We start from the raw sequence: 16,541 nt of genomic DNA on the forward strand, positions 1-16,541 counted from the left end.
AACTTACATTCCTGAGGACCCCGAACCTGCATCTCAGGGCGTGGATGCTTTAATTTCAGCAGTACGCCAGGTGTTGCATGTAGAGGATTTAGAGGTTACTGAAAAACCATCTATGTTCGGTAAAAGATTTAAACAGTCTGTTACCTTTCCAGCATCAGAAGAGCTGGATGAGATTCTTTCTTCCGCATGGAAACACCCAGACAAAAAATTTCAAATTTCTAAGAAATATCTGTCTTATTACCCTTTTCCACCTGACAGTAGGAGATTATGTGAAACTCCTCCAGCAGTGGACCCGTCAGTAGCCTGTCTTTCTAAGAAAACGGTGCTTCCGGTGCTGGCGCGGTTTCGGACCTCGGATAGAAAGATGGAACACACATTGAAATACTTGTATACAGTTGCAGGGGTTTTGATGCGTCCAGCACTAGTTAGTTGCTGGGTAAATAAGGCCATTGAAGCCTGGGCACTGCAGCTGGGTGAGGGGATTAAGACAGGTATGCAAACTGACGACTTAATTCAGTTAGCCGAACAGATTGCAGAGTCGGCTGCTTTCCTTGGGGAAACGTCTAAGGACATTTGTAATCTATCCGCCAGATCTTCAGCATTAGCTATATCTGCTAGAAGGGCTCTGTGGCTGCGTCAATGGCAAGCAGATGCAGAGTCCAAGAGAGCGGTAGAGGCCCTTCCCTTTACTGGGGAGGTACTTTTCGGATCGGAGTTAGATAAGTGGATCTCACAAGCTACAGGTGGGAAATCCACTTACCTACCATCTGCAGCTCCTCCTCCTACTAGGAGACCTTTGACAGGTCCCTCCTTTCGATCCTTTCGTTCCAGAGGCCGAGGTAGAGCTTCAGCATCAGCCGCCTCCAACACTCAGCAGGACAAGGCAGCTGCCAAGCCTGCCGCATGACGCCCTTCCTTCTCATTGGGGCGCGCCTTTTACGCTTCAAGGACATTTGGATCCAGTCCTGCCAGGATGCCTGGGTCAGGGACATCATTATTCACGGCCTGAAATTGGACTTCAGCGTTTTTTCAGAACCGGTTTACCTCTGGTTGCAGATAAACGAGAATTTCAGGAGACAATACAAAAAATGTTATTGTCTCAGGTAATAGTGAATTTTCCGACCCACCAGAGAGGTCAAGGATTTTATTCCAGCCGGTTTGTGGTGCCTAAGCCGGACGGCTCCATGAGACCCATACTCAATCTCAAGGATTTAAACACTCATCTTCGAGTTTTCAAATTCAAGATGGAATCTTTCCAATCCGTTATAGCGGGTCTCGACAGGAACGAGTTTCTGGTGTCCTTAGACATGAAGGAAGCTTATCTCCACATTCCAATCTGGCCCCCCGATCAGGCCTTTCTTCGTTTTGCGGTCCTAGAGTCGCATTTTCAATTCCAGGCCCTATCTTTCGGACTTTCGGCGGCCCCAAGAGTATTCACAAAAGTTATGGCGGCAATGATGGCCCTACTGCATGGTCAGGGAGTCGTCATTGTTCCATACTTAGACAATCTATTGATAAAGGCCTCTTCGGAAGCTCGGCTGTTAAGGGACATTCGCTTAACTCAGAGCATCCTCCTGCAACATGGTTGGATACTAAATTTCAAAAAGTCCTCCCTGATCCCTACACAGCGTTTACTATTCCTGGGAATGATACTGGACACAGTGCAGCAAAGAGTTTTCCTGCCTCAAGACAAGGCTGCCTCCATTCAGCATATGGTGCGCCTGGTCTTAAAACATCCGAGTGTCTGTACATCTCTGTATCCGCCTTCTTGGGAAGATGGTAGCGGCTTTCAAGGCGATTCAGTATGAAAGATATCAATCCCGGCCTTTTCAACTAGATCTCCTCTCCCAGAGGTGGGGTCAGGATCCCACCTCTTTCTCCATCAGAGAGTTCTCCTGGCGCCTCAGACTCGAACATCTCTCATTTGGTGGCTGAACCTTTCCCACCTGCTGGCGGGGAAAAGGTTTGCGGTATGGGATTGGACCCTCCTCACCACGGACGCAAGCCTTAGGGGCTGGGGAGTAGTAACTCTGGGAAAGCATTTTCAGGGGCACTGGACGCAGCAGGAAGCCAGATTGCCCATAAATATCCTAGAGTTGAGAGCGGTATTTTATGCTCTCCAGCTGGCGCATCTGCTGCTGGAGGGGCAGGCAATCAGAGTCCAGTCGGACAACGCCACTGCAGTGGCGTATATAAACAGGCAGGGCGGCACAAAAAGCAGAGCCGCCATGAGGGAGATAACAAGGATTCTGCTTTCGGCAGAGGAATTTGCAGTATCGATTTCTGCAATCTTCATCCCAGGAGTAGAAAACTGGGAGGCCGACTACCTCAGTCGGCAGGATGTTCATCCAGGGGAATGGTCACTCAATCCTCATGTGTTCCAGCAACTAACTCTGAGGTGGGGCTATCCTCAAGCCGACCTTATGGCGTCAAGGTTAAACCACCAACTACCAGTTTACTACTCCAGAACAAGGGACCCACGAGCACCTGCAGTGGACGCACTGACGGCTCCGTGGAAGTTTCATTACGTCTACCTATTCCCTCCGTTTCCGCTCATTCTGCGTCTGCTTCAAAGAATCAAGCGAGAAGGGATCAAGGTGCTTCTGATAGCACCATATTGGCCCAGACGAGCGTGGTACTCCCAGATACAGAATCTGTTAATAGACGAGCCGTGGCCACTGCCTCTTCAGGACGACCTCCTTCTTCAGGGCCCATTTGTTTATCGCGACTTAAGGCGGCTTTGTTTGACGGCCTGGCTACTGAAAGGGCCGTCCTCAGAAAAAAGGGTATTCCGTCTAGTGTGATTCCCACAATGATTCGGGTTAGGAAAGAATTCACTTCTCAACATTACTACCGCATATGGAAGACATATGTGGCTTGGTGTGAGAGACGTAATTCTCCTCCGTCAGTCTTTAAGGTATCACGTCTCCTTCTTTTTCTTCAGGCTGGTCTCACAGCAGGCCTTCGTCTTGGTTCATTAAAGGTACAGGTATCTGCGTTGTCCATTTTCTTTCAGAGAAAATTGGCTTTGCTCCCGGATATACAGACTTTTCTCAAAGGAGTTGTGAGGATTCAACCTCATTTTGTGCCTCCCATGGCACCATGGGATTTGAATTTGGTGTTGGCCTTCCTCCAGTCTAATACCTTTGAGCCATTACAGAGAGTGGAGATAAAGTACTTAACCTGGAAGGTGGTTCTGCTTTTGGCACTCGCTTCGGCAGGGCGTGTGTCAGAACTCAGTGCTTTATCCTGCCGCCCTCCTTATCTTATTTTCCATGAAGATAGGGCGGAGCTGCGTACTCAAAGGGCTTTTCTTCCAAAAGTGGTGACAGCTTTTCATATAAACCAGCCTATCGTGGTTCCGGTGTTTAAGGATGACTCTTCCAATTCAAGATCCTTGGATGTAGTCAGAGCACTCCGGATTTACGTTGACAGGACTGCTTCCCTCCGTAAATCAGATGCTTTGTTCATTCGGTTTGATGTGGCCCGTCCAGGTTGGCCCGCCTCCAAACAGACCATTTCTAGATGGATTCGCTTCACTATTAGGCAAGCATACGTGGTGGCCTCCAAACAACCACCGGGTCCTATTACGGCGCATTCTACGTGCTTGGTAGGTCCTTCATGGGCGGCTGCTCGCGGGGTTTCCTTAAACCAGCTTTGTAGAGCAGCCACTTTGTCAGGCACGCATACCTTCCTACGATTCTATCGTTTTGATACTTTTGCGGCCTCCGCTTCGGAGTTTGGCCGTGCGGTGTTGCAGGGCTCTCAGCGCTCTCCCACCCGGGATGTAAGCTCTGGGACATCCCCATTGTACTGAGGCTCCAGTGTCCCCTGGTGGATGAAGGAGAAAATAGGATTTTGGTACTTACCAATAAATCCCTTTCTCCGATTCCACAGGGGACACTGGACACCCTCCCTACGCTGTTCTACCTGCATTGTTACTGTTTTACAGGTTCAGACTGGTTTGCGTTTAATGTTGTCTGACTGACCTGTTCTTGTTTTCATGTATATGTTGTTTTCTTATGTATATGTGATTAATGTAGCTTTTCTGTCTCCTTCTCCTTACTTTCCAGCTCCCCTCGGACACAGTTGTTTTTAGACTGACCTGGGGGGGGGGGGGGTATAGAGGGGGAGGAGCTAGCTACCAGTAGTTTTTTATTTAAAGGTGCCAGCTCCCGGTTAACACACTCCTATACCCCATTGTACTGAGGCTCCAGTGTCCCCTGTGGAATCGGAGAAAGGGATTTATCGGTAAGTACCAAAATCCTATTTATTAATTGGGGACCCTACTGTGTGGCATGCTATGATTTGGGGTTACTGCTGTGATGCATACTATGGATTCTGAGCCCTGCAGTGTAGCATACTATGTATTGGGAGCCCTGCTGTGTGGCATGAGATGAATCGGGGGCCCTGCTGTGTGGCATGAGATGAATCTGGGACCTTGCTGTGTGGCATGAGGTGAATCTGGGGCCCTGCTGTGTGGCATGATATGAATCGTGGGCCCTGCTGTGTGGCATGAGATGAATCGGGGGCCCTGCTGTGTGGCATGAGATGAATCGGGGGCCCTGCTGTGTGGCATGAGATGAATCGTGGGCCCTGCTGTGTGGCATGAGATGAATCTGGGGCCCTGCTGTGTGGCATGAGATGAATCTGGGGCCCTGCTGTGTGGCATGAGATGAATCGGGGGCCCTGCTGTGTGGCATGAGGTGAAATGGGGGCAGTACTTGTTTTATACTATACATTGGACACCAGAGATTAGCATGTGGCTGGGTCTGATGGGCATTGAAGAGGCATGTGTGGTGGTCTAATGGCATGTGGCGAGGTGTGGTGGTCAAGTTTTCATATATTTTGGTTGGTGATGATGATCTGGCTCCTAAATATTTACACTGGCTCCTAGATTTTAATAAAATTTGTCGAGCCCTGGTCTATAGCATGGTACCAGGAGAATTGTAATGGTATAAATAGAGCAATACAATATAAAAAAGGTTCAAACAGACAAAACATACGCAAAAAAATCAAACAATAAATTAATGGTACAACTAAATGAGTGACAATTATTTACAGCAGCATTCAATGACCCAGTGCCTGAGCATAAAGGATCAGAGCTGCTGACTGTGAGTGGGAGGGCACCATAGTGCAGGGTGAAAACCAAGAGGGGGAGGACCCTGCCTGTGCGATGTAAAGGTGGGTACATACTAGAACAATTTCGACCAGATTTGTTGTTTACGGACAAATCGAAACAAGAAATTGAGCATATTGTTAAGTGTATGCCCAATGTACGCGCTCCTGCTGTTGCATATCATATCTTTTGGTTGGCCATGCTGCACTGCCAATCAGAAGATATCATGTACAATGCCATGCTGCCGAATGCAGCATGGCACCCTACATCACGCCGTCTCCCCCTGCATCGTGCAAGTGTGTATGCACTTTCCAATGGAGGGGCTTGTCGGATCGGCCAGCTACACATCATTCTAATGTATAGCCGGCTTTATAGTTTATAGGAGTGGGATAAGTCTGGGTGGTAAACTGTGAAGACATGAGGATGGAAAACAGAGGATGTGACTTAACAGTGTGAGGGGGGATGATGTAGGGCTGGCCACCAGTGCATTACCATGGTCAACTTTGATAGTTCCATTGTTAACATCGATATTGTGAAATAAGTGACAAAGAACCATCAACAGTTTGAACCCATCGCTGACTGTCCTGCTGCGGGGAATGGCAGATTGGCTCATCATGGAAGTGGGCAGAGCTAAGCCCCCCAGTGCAGATAAAAAAGCATCCCTGTATAACAGCCATTGATAGTGAAAAACCATCAGATCTCCGCTATCTATGGCAAACCATCAGCCATCGTGTACGCTGTAATACCTTTTGGTGTCTTACCATCGGTCGCATCAAAACTTGTACCAGCTCTTTGGCAGGTGCAATTGCTCCGTCTGACCATGGTCCTATGATAGCAGCTATGAAGGCACTCCCATAGCACGTCCACATAATATGCCCACATAACACCCCCCACATAACACGCCCACTGAACGGACCATTTTTGCATTCATTTCTAGCCACCTCCCAGGAACGCCCATCACTTTTCCACAACATTTCTGATATCGTATGTCTCAATCACAACGATCTATTTTTAATTTCTTCCCTACAGTGGGTATAAATGTATATCCACCTTTACTGAAGCCCAATCTGTCTGTCCCCCAGTTTCAGTTGCATTCAAAGTCAGTATATATTTTCCCATTTACAATATCCACAACTTCAGAACACTGAAATCACTGTAATCGGTGTTTATTTAATATTTCTATGACCAAACAATAAAACTACTGTAGCTTAAATTCCTATTAAATTAATTTACGTAATTTTTAACCTGGAACACCAATTTGAAACTGTACTTCATACTGGGTCACTAATAAGGTAACAGAGTTATGGAAACCTATTGCCTTTTGCCCTCTTAAGTTGATTCCTTCTGGTGGTTAAAGTATGGGAAAATAAGTACTGAGAGTTAAAGATTTTGTTGAAAGAGGCACTTTCAAATTAGATCTGCCCACAGGACACTAGTTTAGACTTTTATTAAAAGGAACATGTTTAAACGTTGGTACAAAATTTTCCCCCAAAACCTGCTGCTTTAGACATCTATAGCTGAGCACACACTAAATGACGTGTGTACCCAGCAATGCTACTGGTGACCCCCTGCCGATGGGACGACTTATCGGGGGGCCGGTACACACTAGACGATCAGGAGCCCCACCATCCGATATGTCGGCTCCTGCCGCATCCCACTGCCTGGGGTCATCAGCCGCTTCGTCTGGTTGGTCTGCATGTAGGACCGACCTGACAATGTGGCTGACGACCCCACAAGAGCACGCACCGACTGACATAGTGCGTACACATTTAACAATTTTAATGATTTGTTGTTTCGATCAGTCGGAATCTGCAACCCATTGAAAAAATTACTAAGTGTGTACCCAGCTTTAGATTGCTCTATTACAGGCATACCTCTGACTACAGCACGTTAAATGCTTCCATTCCCTGCTCTTAAAGTGATATTATCAAAATGACCACAGTAAAAAACATTGGGTACTTCATGTATTTCAGCAAAGCCCATGCAAAGATTATATGTGAAATAACATAAAAGATACATTTGACCTTTAGCCCTCTAGAGAATGGGATTCTTTTGAAAGCCTCTGGCTCTGAGCTCCTGGTTATGTTTATATAAATATAATAACCCTGTTAACTCAGTGGAATTGAATTCTGACACGTTATTGATATGAAGACATTTTGCTGAGCTATGCCACAAACTTAGCTAAGTACAGATTTACGATGCTGTGTCGTCTTTTTTCTAGTAATGGGCCCTTATGTCCGTCGAATTCTCTGTGATGAGTTAGGAGCTCCAGCCAATTCTGCAGTGAACTGTATGCCCCTGGAAGATTTTGGTGGGCAGTACCCTGACCCCAACCTAACATACGCTAGTGGTCTCCTGGAAGCCATGAAAGCAGGAGAGCATGGATTTGGAGCCGCATTTGATGCTGATGGAGTAAGTATGTCATATATCCGAAGCCTTCAGCTTTCTCTGCCAGCATGTTCTCTTTCATGTAGAACTATGTGCTACTGACAGTGCTGAACTATATTGGGTTATACAGTAGTTGCAGATTTAGGGGGATTTCCTTTACTCATATCATCTATGTCAATAGAAAAGAATACATTGTGTAGTTACAGCCTATTACTGTATTACAAGCATGGATAGGATCAGAGATAACGATCAGAGGTAGCAGTTGATGCCTCCTTGCTATATCAATAGGATAGACAAGCATTGCAGCTTAAAGGTAAGAGCTGTACTTTTTGAAATTAAGAACAACTAGTTCTTAACCCTTTCCATGAATGACCACTGACCTACGGGTTGGGTATGGGATCCCGGCGTTTAGGATCCCAGCGCTCCGAATCCTGAAGACGGACAAGGTGAAAATGTCGACATCTGCAGGTAAGTATCCTAACACTAACTCTACCTCTAACCTAATCCGCGTAGCCTAAACCTAACCCCCCCTCCTTGTAGCCTAAACATAATCCCCCCCCATAGCCTAACCCTAGCCCTCCCTCTGGTGTTGGCAGTGCTATTTCTCAGCAGGAACAAGCAGGAACTCAGTACCTGAGCCTCTCATTAACTATGATGTAATGTCTTGGGCCAAAATGTATTTTTCATAACTACATCCCTGTTCTTCATCAGTTTGTATGCATGCAATTACATTAGTGTCTTACTTCAATTACATTAAGCCTACATTTCACGCCAATATATAAGAATTCAGCAAGCCACAGAAACGAGGAAGCTAATGTAAGCACAGAGGTCTCCTGAAGTGACTTTCAGCTTTACTATTGTACTATTACATATCCCTGTGTAGATGATGGTATCACTTACTCCATATACCTTGCTACTCCCTTTTTCACCCCAACTCTCACTACGTTCATGTATGTACTGGATGTAGTTGAGGATCTGTGTGTGTCACTGAAGACATGGTGCTCTTACAGATATGTTAGGGGTTGGTATCTAGGGGTGGGATGCATGACACTTCGCACTCGCGATGCGATGCATCCCACCGGTCATCGCATGCATGCCAGCGTTGGTAAAGCCGAAATGCATGCCGGTATGCATGATGATCCCAGCAAAGCACCGCTCTGTCGGTAAGAGCAGTCCTTTGTGATGGATAGAGTTTTCCGGGTCTATGGCTCAGACGCCCCTCCGGCGTCCTTCTGCACATGCTCAGAAGGACGCACGCGCCGCGGAGTCTGCTGGTACTGGAAGGGATCCAATTGGATCCCTCTATCAGCACTTGGCAGAGAGAAGCCCATAGGCTTCTACGGGTAACGCCATCGGGAAGATGGCTTTACCCATCCCCCAACCCCGCTACTTGCCTTCGGGGGATGTCGGCGGTCAGGATGCGCGGCGCCAGGATTCTGACAGGTGCCGTAATTCCGGCGCCGGTATTCTAAGCGCCGGCATCCCCTTTGTTGGGATACTGAACGTATCCCATAGGATGTGTTGTATGTTAACAGTGGGAGATATACTGTTCTACTCAATGTAGTTTTAAGATATTAGTGGTCACAGGACAAAGATTGCATTAGTGGGACCCCATTTATTTCCGTAAAACATGAGAGATAACTTGCACTTGGATCATAAATTAGAATGCAGTAAAACTCTGAATAAATGCTTATTTCTTTGCATTTTCTCAAATACAAAGTTTACTGTGAGATTGTTTCTTACATTGCAGCAATCTGGTTAATCAGGTAATCTGTTAAAATATGCTAATAGTAAATGAAAACAAACAATTGGATTGTGAAGGGTCTAAAAAAGTTTTAGTGCCTACAATGTTAAACACAGACATGTAATTTCCCTCCATGCCCTTATGACAGACTATCAGCTTGGCTTGGCTGGCCGTATCACTTGCTTACACCATAAATAAACAGTTTTTGAGAGCTGCTGTGTATTATGGGAAATTACTGTTTATTTCTCTTTTGTACAGATTTGACATTACAAACTGTAGTTTAAAGTAGGGATGTGCAGGCTCGGATAGGTTCGAGTTTGCACGTGGAGTTCGGATTTTTCCCTCCAAAAAAACGGAACTCAGAAAGAGGCAAAACGTCATCTTACATGGACGAACATCATCATTCTGGACGGAATGATGATGTTCGTCCATGTAAGATGACGTTTTGCCTCTTTCTGAGTTCCGTTTTTTTGGAGGGAAAAATCCGAACTCCACGTGCAAACTCGAACCTATCCGAGCCTGCACATCCCTAGTTTAAAGTAATGTATTGGCTTAGAAACAATTGTATTTACAACCATGGGGGATATATACTGTATCAAACTTTGGATAGAGATTAATCAGCTCCTAACTGTAACTTTACAGGCTGTGTTTGAAAAATGACGCTGATTGGTTGGTACTTTATCTCTCAAAGGTTTGATACATCTCCGTCCTCTATCACTTAAGTTTTATGATACATATGAAAAAGGTTTTTTTATAATTGTGAAAATAATATTAAAATTAACATGGACCGCTCATCATTATCCTAATGGTCCAGACTATTTTGGCTTAATATTTTGGCCCACTAGATATTCTGATTACCTTAGTAAAGTAGCAGCTCGCTTGAAATAGGCGTCCCTAAGCACAATAGAAGGTCTCCTTCTCATCTGGTCCCATTACTGATGGGTCTGTAACACATTTGGAAACAGTAACAGGGACCTGATAGTGACGGCTAGTATTCAGCAAACTCCGAAAACTTCCCGGAGCCCAACTACTACCTATGGGAAAGAGGACTGGGGTTGCGAAGAGGGATCCCGTCTGGTTGCCGCCCACAAATGGTTCCTGCCTGTCAATCACTTTGCGAATAAATCCTCACTAAGACCGCAGACGCACGACCATCACGGAGCATGCAAAGTGCGATGCATGTGTAGTACAAAAACATTGCCCATTGGTGGAAATATCAGCATTGCATCCATCTCTGAATCCGGCCCTCTGGCTGCTCATTAGGAAGTTTTTATTTAAAAAAAAACTAAGTTCAGATTAAATGTTCAGCAACAAGTGGCTGTCAGACCCCCTAGGATCCACTTGTCCTAGGTGCCGGCCTAGACTTCCTAATGGCTAAGTGCCCTCCCCCCCCACCCCCTGGACAGAACATGGATAAAAGTTTCTTGAAAAGATGAATTTAAAATATATTTATTTTTAATTACCGCAGCCGTAATCAGTGCTGCGCATGCTCCGCTTCTGTGATTGGCACAGATTACAGTTGCGGTAAGTTAGAGCAGGCAGGGAAAGTATCTATTTTCAGAAAAGCTGTCATCGCCAAAATGACAGCTTTTCGGAATAGATACTTATGGAGAGGAGTAAAGATGAATTCCTCCGGTAATTAGATAGAACTCTAAACCTAATTATCTCCATCGATTTTTTAGTAATGATGAATAGGCCCCAAAGTCATGTTATGGACACCAATCATGACCTGAGAGTCACCCTTATGTGACTACAGCAGCAATAGGTCAGCCACCCGCCCTGCTCGCCACACTTAAATAGTGTAAATTTGCATTCCCTTTAAATGGGATTGAGGGCTGCAGTACCACAGTGAGAGCAGCACTGTCACAGTTCTTTTAATACATTGCATGCCACTCAGCCAAGCCAGTTAGGTGAAACAGTTGGCAATGGGAAATATTTGTGAGCGACCTTTGATGTGTGATGTTGCCACACCCATAATCATTCCTAGGAATGAAACCTACTGAACAATACAGTGAAGTGGTCCTAGATATGAGTGTACACACCAACACTACACTTATTATTCACAATGACAAGAACCATATAGACACAACTGATACTGAGAATGACGGTATACCAATTGTATTTGGGATAATGTAAATAGAGCGTAATAAAGTGCGTGTATAAAGCTTGGCTTGTTATTTATCTTGTCATATAAATAACAAGCCAATATAGTTGATCTTTTGAAGTTAGTAATGTTTCTGAGGTAAAAATTATTAAATCTCTGCACTTGTTTCAGGACAGATACATGATTTTAGGAGAAAATGGCTTCTTTGTGAACCCCTCTGATTCCTTAGCAATAATTGCTGCCAATCTCTCCTGTGTGCCTTATTTTCGTCAAATGGGAGTTCGAGGTTTTGGAAGAAGTATGCCCACAAGTACAGCCATAGACAAGTAAGTGCACAGTTTGCAATGCAGTTATTATTGCAATAGAATGAAACAAGATGGAGTTATGTAAAATAGATATTTTTTGCCATTATGTACATAAAAAGAAACCGGCCACTATGAAATGAAGGGGATGACTTTTTATTGATATAACAACTGAAATATATTACTACCAGCCTTCGAAATAATGACACTGTTTTCTGTTACCTGATTCATAATGACAGTGGGATTCTGTGTAAAAGAAAGGGAAGTTACTATGATGATAACACAGGGGCACATGTAGAGTTGGATGCAAATGCAATTTGCACCTTTTTTCTCCTCACATATTGCAGGTTTTTTTTGCTTGCACACCAACATTTATTACACAGCTATTATTTTCATTTATTTATATGATGCCACAAAGGTTCTGTACCACCAGATACGGGGATAAAAACTGCAACAAATTTACATACGTACATTAGACTGTTACAGACAAGTTTACATATATACAATTAGCAAATGACCTACAGTTATTACATAGAGAAGGATATTGGAGAGAAGACCCTGTTCGAGAGAGCTTACATTCTACAGGGGCTATGGAGGACACAAATAGGGAGAGGGGAGCAGAGATGGGATATGCAGAGATTGAAGAGTTCGGTACTGTAGATAGATTGAAGAGGGGTGAAGTGGGAATCAGCATGCCATTGAGGTTGCACTAATTTATAGTGAGAACAGAGATGCATTAGTGACCCCTTGTGCTAAGATGCAGTGGCGTCACTAAAGGGGTGAGGACCACACCGGGTGACAGCATCCAAGGGAGGGATACCATAATAGCAGAGCTGCTCAGTTATTTTGGTGTCACCCCCTCAGATGATGCCACCAAGTAGCAGGGATGGATGATACATGCATCCACACTGGTAATTGGGAGAGACTGGGAGCTGCCCAAGAGCTTTTGTTACGTTTGTAACAAAAAGCAATATAAATAAATAAAGGAAATTGTTAAGAGTTGTAGAAAAAACTCTTATGTAAATTAGTATGTAAAACTGGCTATGATATACTCCAACATGTTGGTCTAAAGCTGGGTACTCATCGGAACTAATGCCCTTGAACGGAGATTGGAAAAGAGTTAATGATTGGATTGGAAAGAGTTAATGAACAACATAACATAACAACATAACGATCACTGGGCCTAATTCAGACCCGCTCACGAGCGCTGAGCGCTCGCAAGCGGGGCGATATTGGCCAAGTGCGCATGCGCACGAGGGAGCCGGCTCCGTCGTACGCATTCGCGAGACCCGGATAGCGACGGCCAAGCCGACGCTATGGGTCTCGCTACAAAGGGGGCGTGCTGTCGATGGTGAGTGACAGCACGCCCCCTTTGGTGGGTGTGCCAGGGGCGTGGCTGCCCAGACGGAGGCGTTCCCATGGGAACGCCTACCGTCTGGGGCCGTCCCCACTGACATCACAAGTGATAGAGCCGAAAGCACTCCAGAGCTTGCAGCAACGAGACCCTAGCAAAAGGGTCTCGTCGCAAGCCCGATGGTCGCGATGGTCTTGACCATCGCGACCATCTTTTTGGCCGCTCGCTATAGCTGTGGGTGGTGATCCACAGCTATGCGAGTGGCCAGGAGACCGCTCTAAAAAAAGAGGACAGCCCTGATTCAGAGCGAGCGCTCTGTCAGAGCGTCCGGCTCTGAATCAGGGCCCCTGTTCCGTCCTTCATTCACTTACTATAGGTTGCTAGCGATAGCATTAGGTTTGATGTGCAGCACATCAAACCTATCGATCGTCGCTAGCGACCGTAGGAGTGCGCAATCGTCGGTACACACTGGGCGATGTAGGTGATTTATCGTTACGGAGCGGCATATCGGCCTGACATCACTACAGTGTGTACCCAGCTTGAGAAATGCCTGGATCACTAAGCACTTACTTTAATTAATGTTTTACTGAAAACCATATGTCTATACATATTGCACATTATACTGTTTATCTTTACATTACATGCTGCACTTACTAATTTACAGCTGATAGAATAATTGTCATAGCTTATAATGTTTGACAATCGTTGGTTTATGTTAATCATGTTTATATTAACACATTTACAGGGGTATTCAATATGGGAGCGATAACATCGTTTTTGCGTTAATATCGCACTTTTGACGTCATTATCGCAGGTTTGACTTTTACACCGTATTCAATTTCAAAGACTTATCGCAGTTTTGAAAAGTCTTTGATAAAAAACGGGGATAACTTTTCACCATTGAGTAGGTGTCGAAAAAAAGTGCAGAATTGGGGTTTAGGGGTGCAGGCTTAAAAAAAATAGCCTGCACCCCTGGGAATGACATTTAAAAAAGATCTGTGTCAAAAAAAAGTTTATAAAAAAAAATAGGGACACCCCAAAAAATTAATTTACAAATTGGGGTGAAAAAAAAAAATGGGAAAAAATTGTTTAACAATAGGGAAATAAGTTCAGGGCTATTCTGCAAGTATGCGGCAGATGTTTTGAAGAATAGAATTATAGCGGCAGGTGCACAAATGCAGAATTTTTAAAAACTTACTTTAGGGACATAAAAATATGCTAGTACCCATTTTCATGTACCCCAAATTTGATGGGACCACTTAAAAAAATTAAATAAATCACCTAAGTGCTCTTCTGCATCACTTCTTCAATGTCGGCAAAAAAACACCTGCTGCGGCTATTTAAATCCCCGACTTTCAATTACCCATAGTGTTCCCCCATGTTTTTACAACTTTAGGGGGGGTCTTACAATTTTTTTTTTAAGGAAACATTCGGAACTTTACGCAAATCCAACTTCGGAGTTTCCCGTTTTCGTTAATTTTATATTGAATACGGGGATAAGCGGGAGCGTGCCCGATACTTTAACGCAGGTAAAAACTCCGATATGAAACGTTAACTTCGACAGTGAAGGTAACGTTTCATATTGAATACCCCTCTTAGGGTCTAATGCAGAGCTGCACGCAAGTCTGTTCTGTGACCGGATCTTCTATGTTTTTGCACTGCACATGCCTCCTAGCCGAGCGCCAGCATCTATGAGCAACTTAGTCACATCTCCACTTGCACCTTAAGGGACATGGGGAGGGGCTCTAGACTGCTCACCCTAATAGTAATGAAAGGTGCTATCATGCTGAGATTTTAAAGTAATATACACAGAAAAAGGAGTTGCAGTTGCACTATGCGATCATTACTGTTCACATTTAAATGTATTTTGTAATTAAATGATACGGACTTGCCCACCATCGTCAAGGTCCCCTCATTGAGCAGGTCCCTAACACTCTGGGGTTCACATCTGGAACGCAGGGCACTCCAAAAGACAGCCCAGCCAAAGGGGTTTCCGGACTATAGATAGACAGTAATTAGTTAGACAATGTCTAGATAGACACCAGATGTTAGACAGTCAATAGTTAGACAAGGATAAAAGTTCGACACAGACAAAAGTCAGACACACTAAAGTTAGAAATGTAAAAAGTTCGACAGGTACAAAAGGTCGACAGGGTCAAAAGTTCGTCATGTAATGATCGACACAAAAATGGTCGACACATTATTTTTTTATTTATTTTTTAGGATTAGGTTTAGTGTTAGGGCTAGGCACTTACAGGAGGGTTAGGCACTTACCTCCACGGTTAGGGTTAGGCACTTACCCAGACGGTTAGGGCTAGGCACCAGGAGAGAGGGTTAGGATTAGGCACCATGGGGAGGGTTAGGGTTAGGGTGAAGATTAGGACTAAAAAATAAAAACAAAATATTTTTTCCTTATCTAACTATTAACTGTCTAACATCTGGTGTCTATCTAGACATTGTCTAACTAATTACTGTCTATCTTTTATACCACACCCCAGCCAAAGACCTCTCCAGGGCATCACACAAAAAAAAGAGTGACAGTGAAGTGTTATAAAGTATCAGGTGTGTAAAAGTAGATAATAAATGTTAAAAATCATTGGCCACTGATATGCTAACTAACTCTGAAATTATATTTAATTACAAAATACATTTAAATGTGAACAGTAATGATCGCATAGTGCATCTTCAACTCCTTTTTCTGTGTATATTGCCTTAAGGAACATAACTGGGTGGTAACGTGGCGCACATGCTTAGGCAAAGTTCAGAGAGCACATTGTCATGGGTGTGTAGACGGTACTATGGACTATGCAAAATAGCGTGTACTCAGAGATCTGTCTGATTTCAGACAGATCTGTTGCACCATAGATAAGGCTGGTGTAAGTGCGCACAGATAATGATGGCATATATGAAACCAAGCATATGAGTAGGGACGATAGGGGCACATAGATGGGTACAACTCTGCACACAATGCAAGGGTAAATATGGCTGACTTGTGTGCAACTCTGAATCGGCTTCGTAAGCCGCCCATACATGCGACGGGGGATCCGATGGCCAACATGTCGGGTGGTCCCCACACACGGTGCGATCGGGTGGCCGACTGTCCGATATAACAGCACCTCCCTCCCCTACCCACATAGCGCTGCATGGGATCCTACATCACATCCCCAGATCAAATGAACCTGCAGTAAGATCTGGAGGTGCGATGTACGACCCCACGGGAGCGTGCCATGGGCCTGGTTCAGACCCACTAGCCAGGCTGCGTTCGTACGTAGCCTGCTGATGTTTGCAATCTGCGCATGCATATAAGACGCAGTGCGTGTACGCGAACCAGTCCATGCGATCGTGAAGTGCTTGCTACTTTTACATTCAGAGGCGTGCATAATTAAGACACACAATTAAGTCATAATACCAGTGACATGGCTGAATTACTTACTGAAGCACTCACAGTACTTGCGGTAGGGTATGGTCAGCCACAAGTGCTATTGGTCCGATGGTACTCGATGTTACCGATTATTAAATACACTTCCTGG

At 44.8% G+C, this 16,541-nt stretch overlaps 1 protein-coding gene across 2 annotated transcripts in view; it reads left to right on the forward strand.

Annotated features, from left to right (window-relative positions):
* Positions 1-16,541, forward strand: part of PGM5 (phosphoglucomutase 5) — a 202,063-nt gene that overhangs the window by 55,971 nt on the left and 129,551 nt on the right. For both annotated transcript variants that reach the window (XM_088476607.1, XM_088476608.1), the window contains exons 5-6: positions 7,341-7,531; positions 11,527-11,681. In XM_088476607.1, coding sequence (XP_088332733.1) covers positions 7,341-7,531; positions 11,527-11,681 — 346 coding nt within the window. The remainder of the gene's footprint in view (positions 1-7,340; positions 7,532-11,526; positions 11,682-16,541) is intronic.

This window comes from Taudactylus pleione, unplaced genomic scaffold (genome assembly GCF_031769625.1).
Source record: "Taudactylus pleione unplaced genomic scaffold, aTauple2 ptg000190l, whole genome shotgun sequence".
Classification (NCBI taxonomy): domain Eukaryota; kingdom Metazoa; phylum Chordata; class Amphibia; order Anura; family Myobatrachidae; genus Taudactylus; species Taudactylus pleione.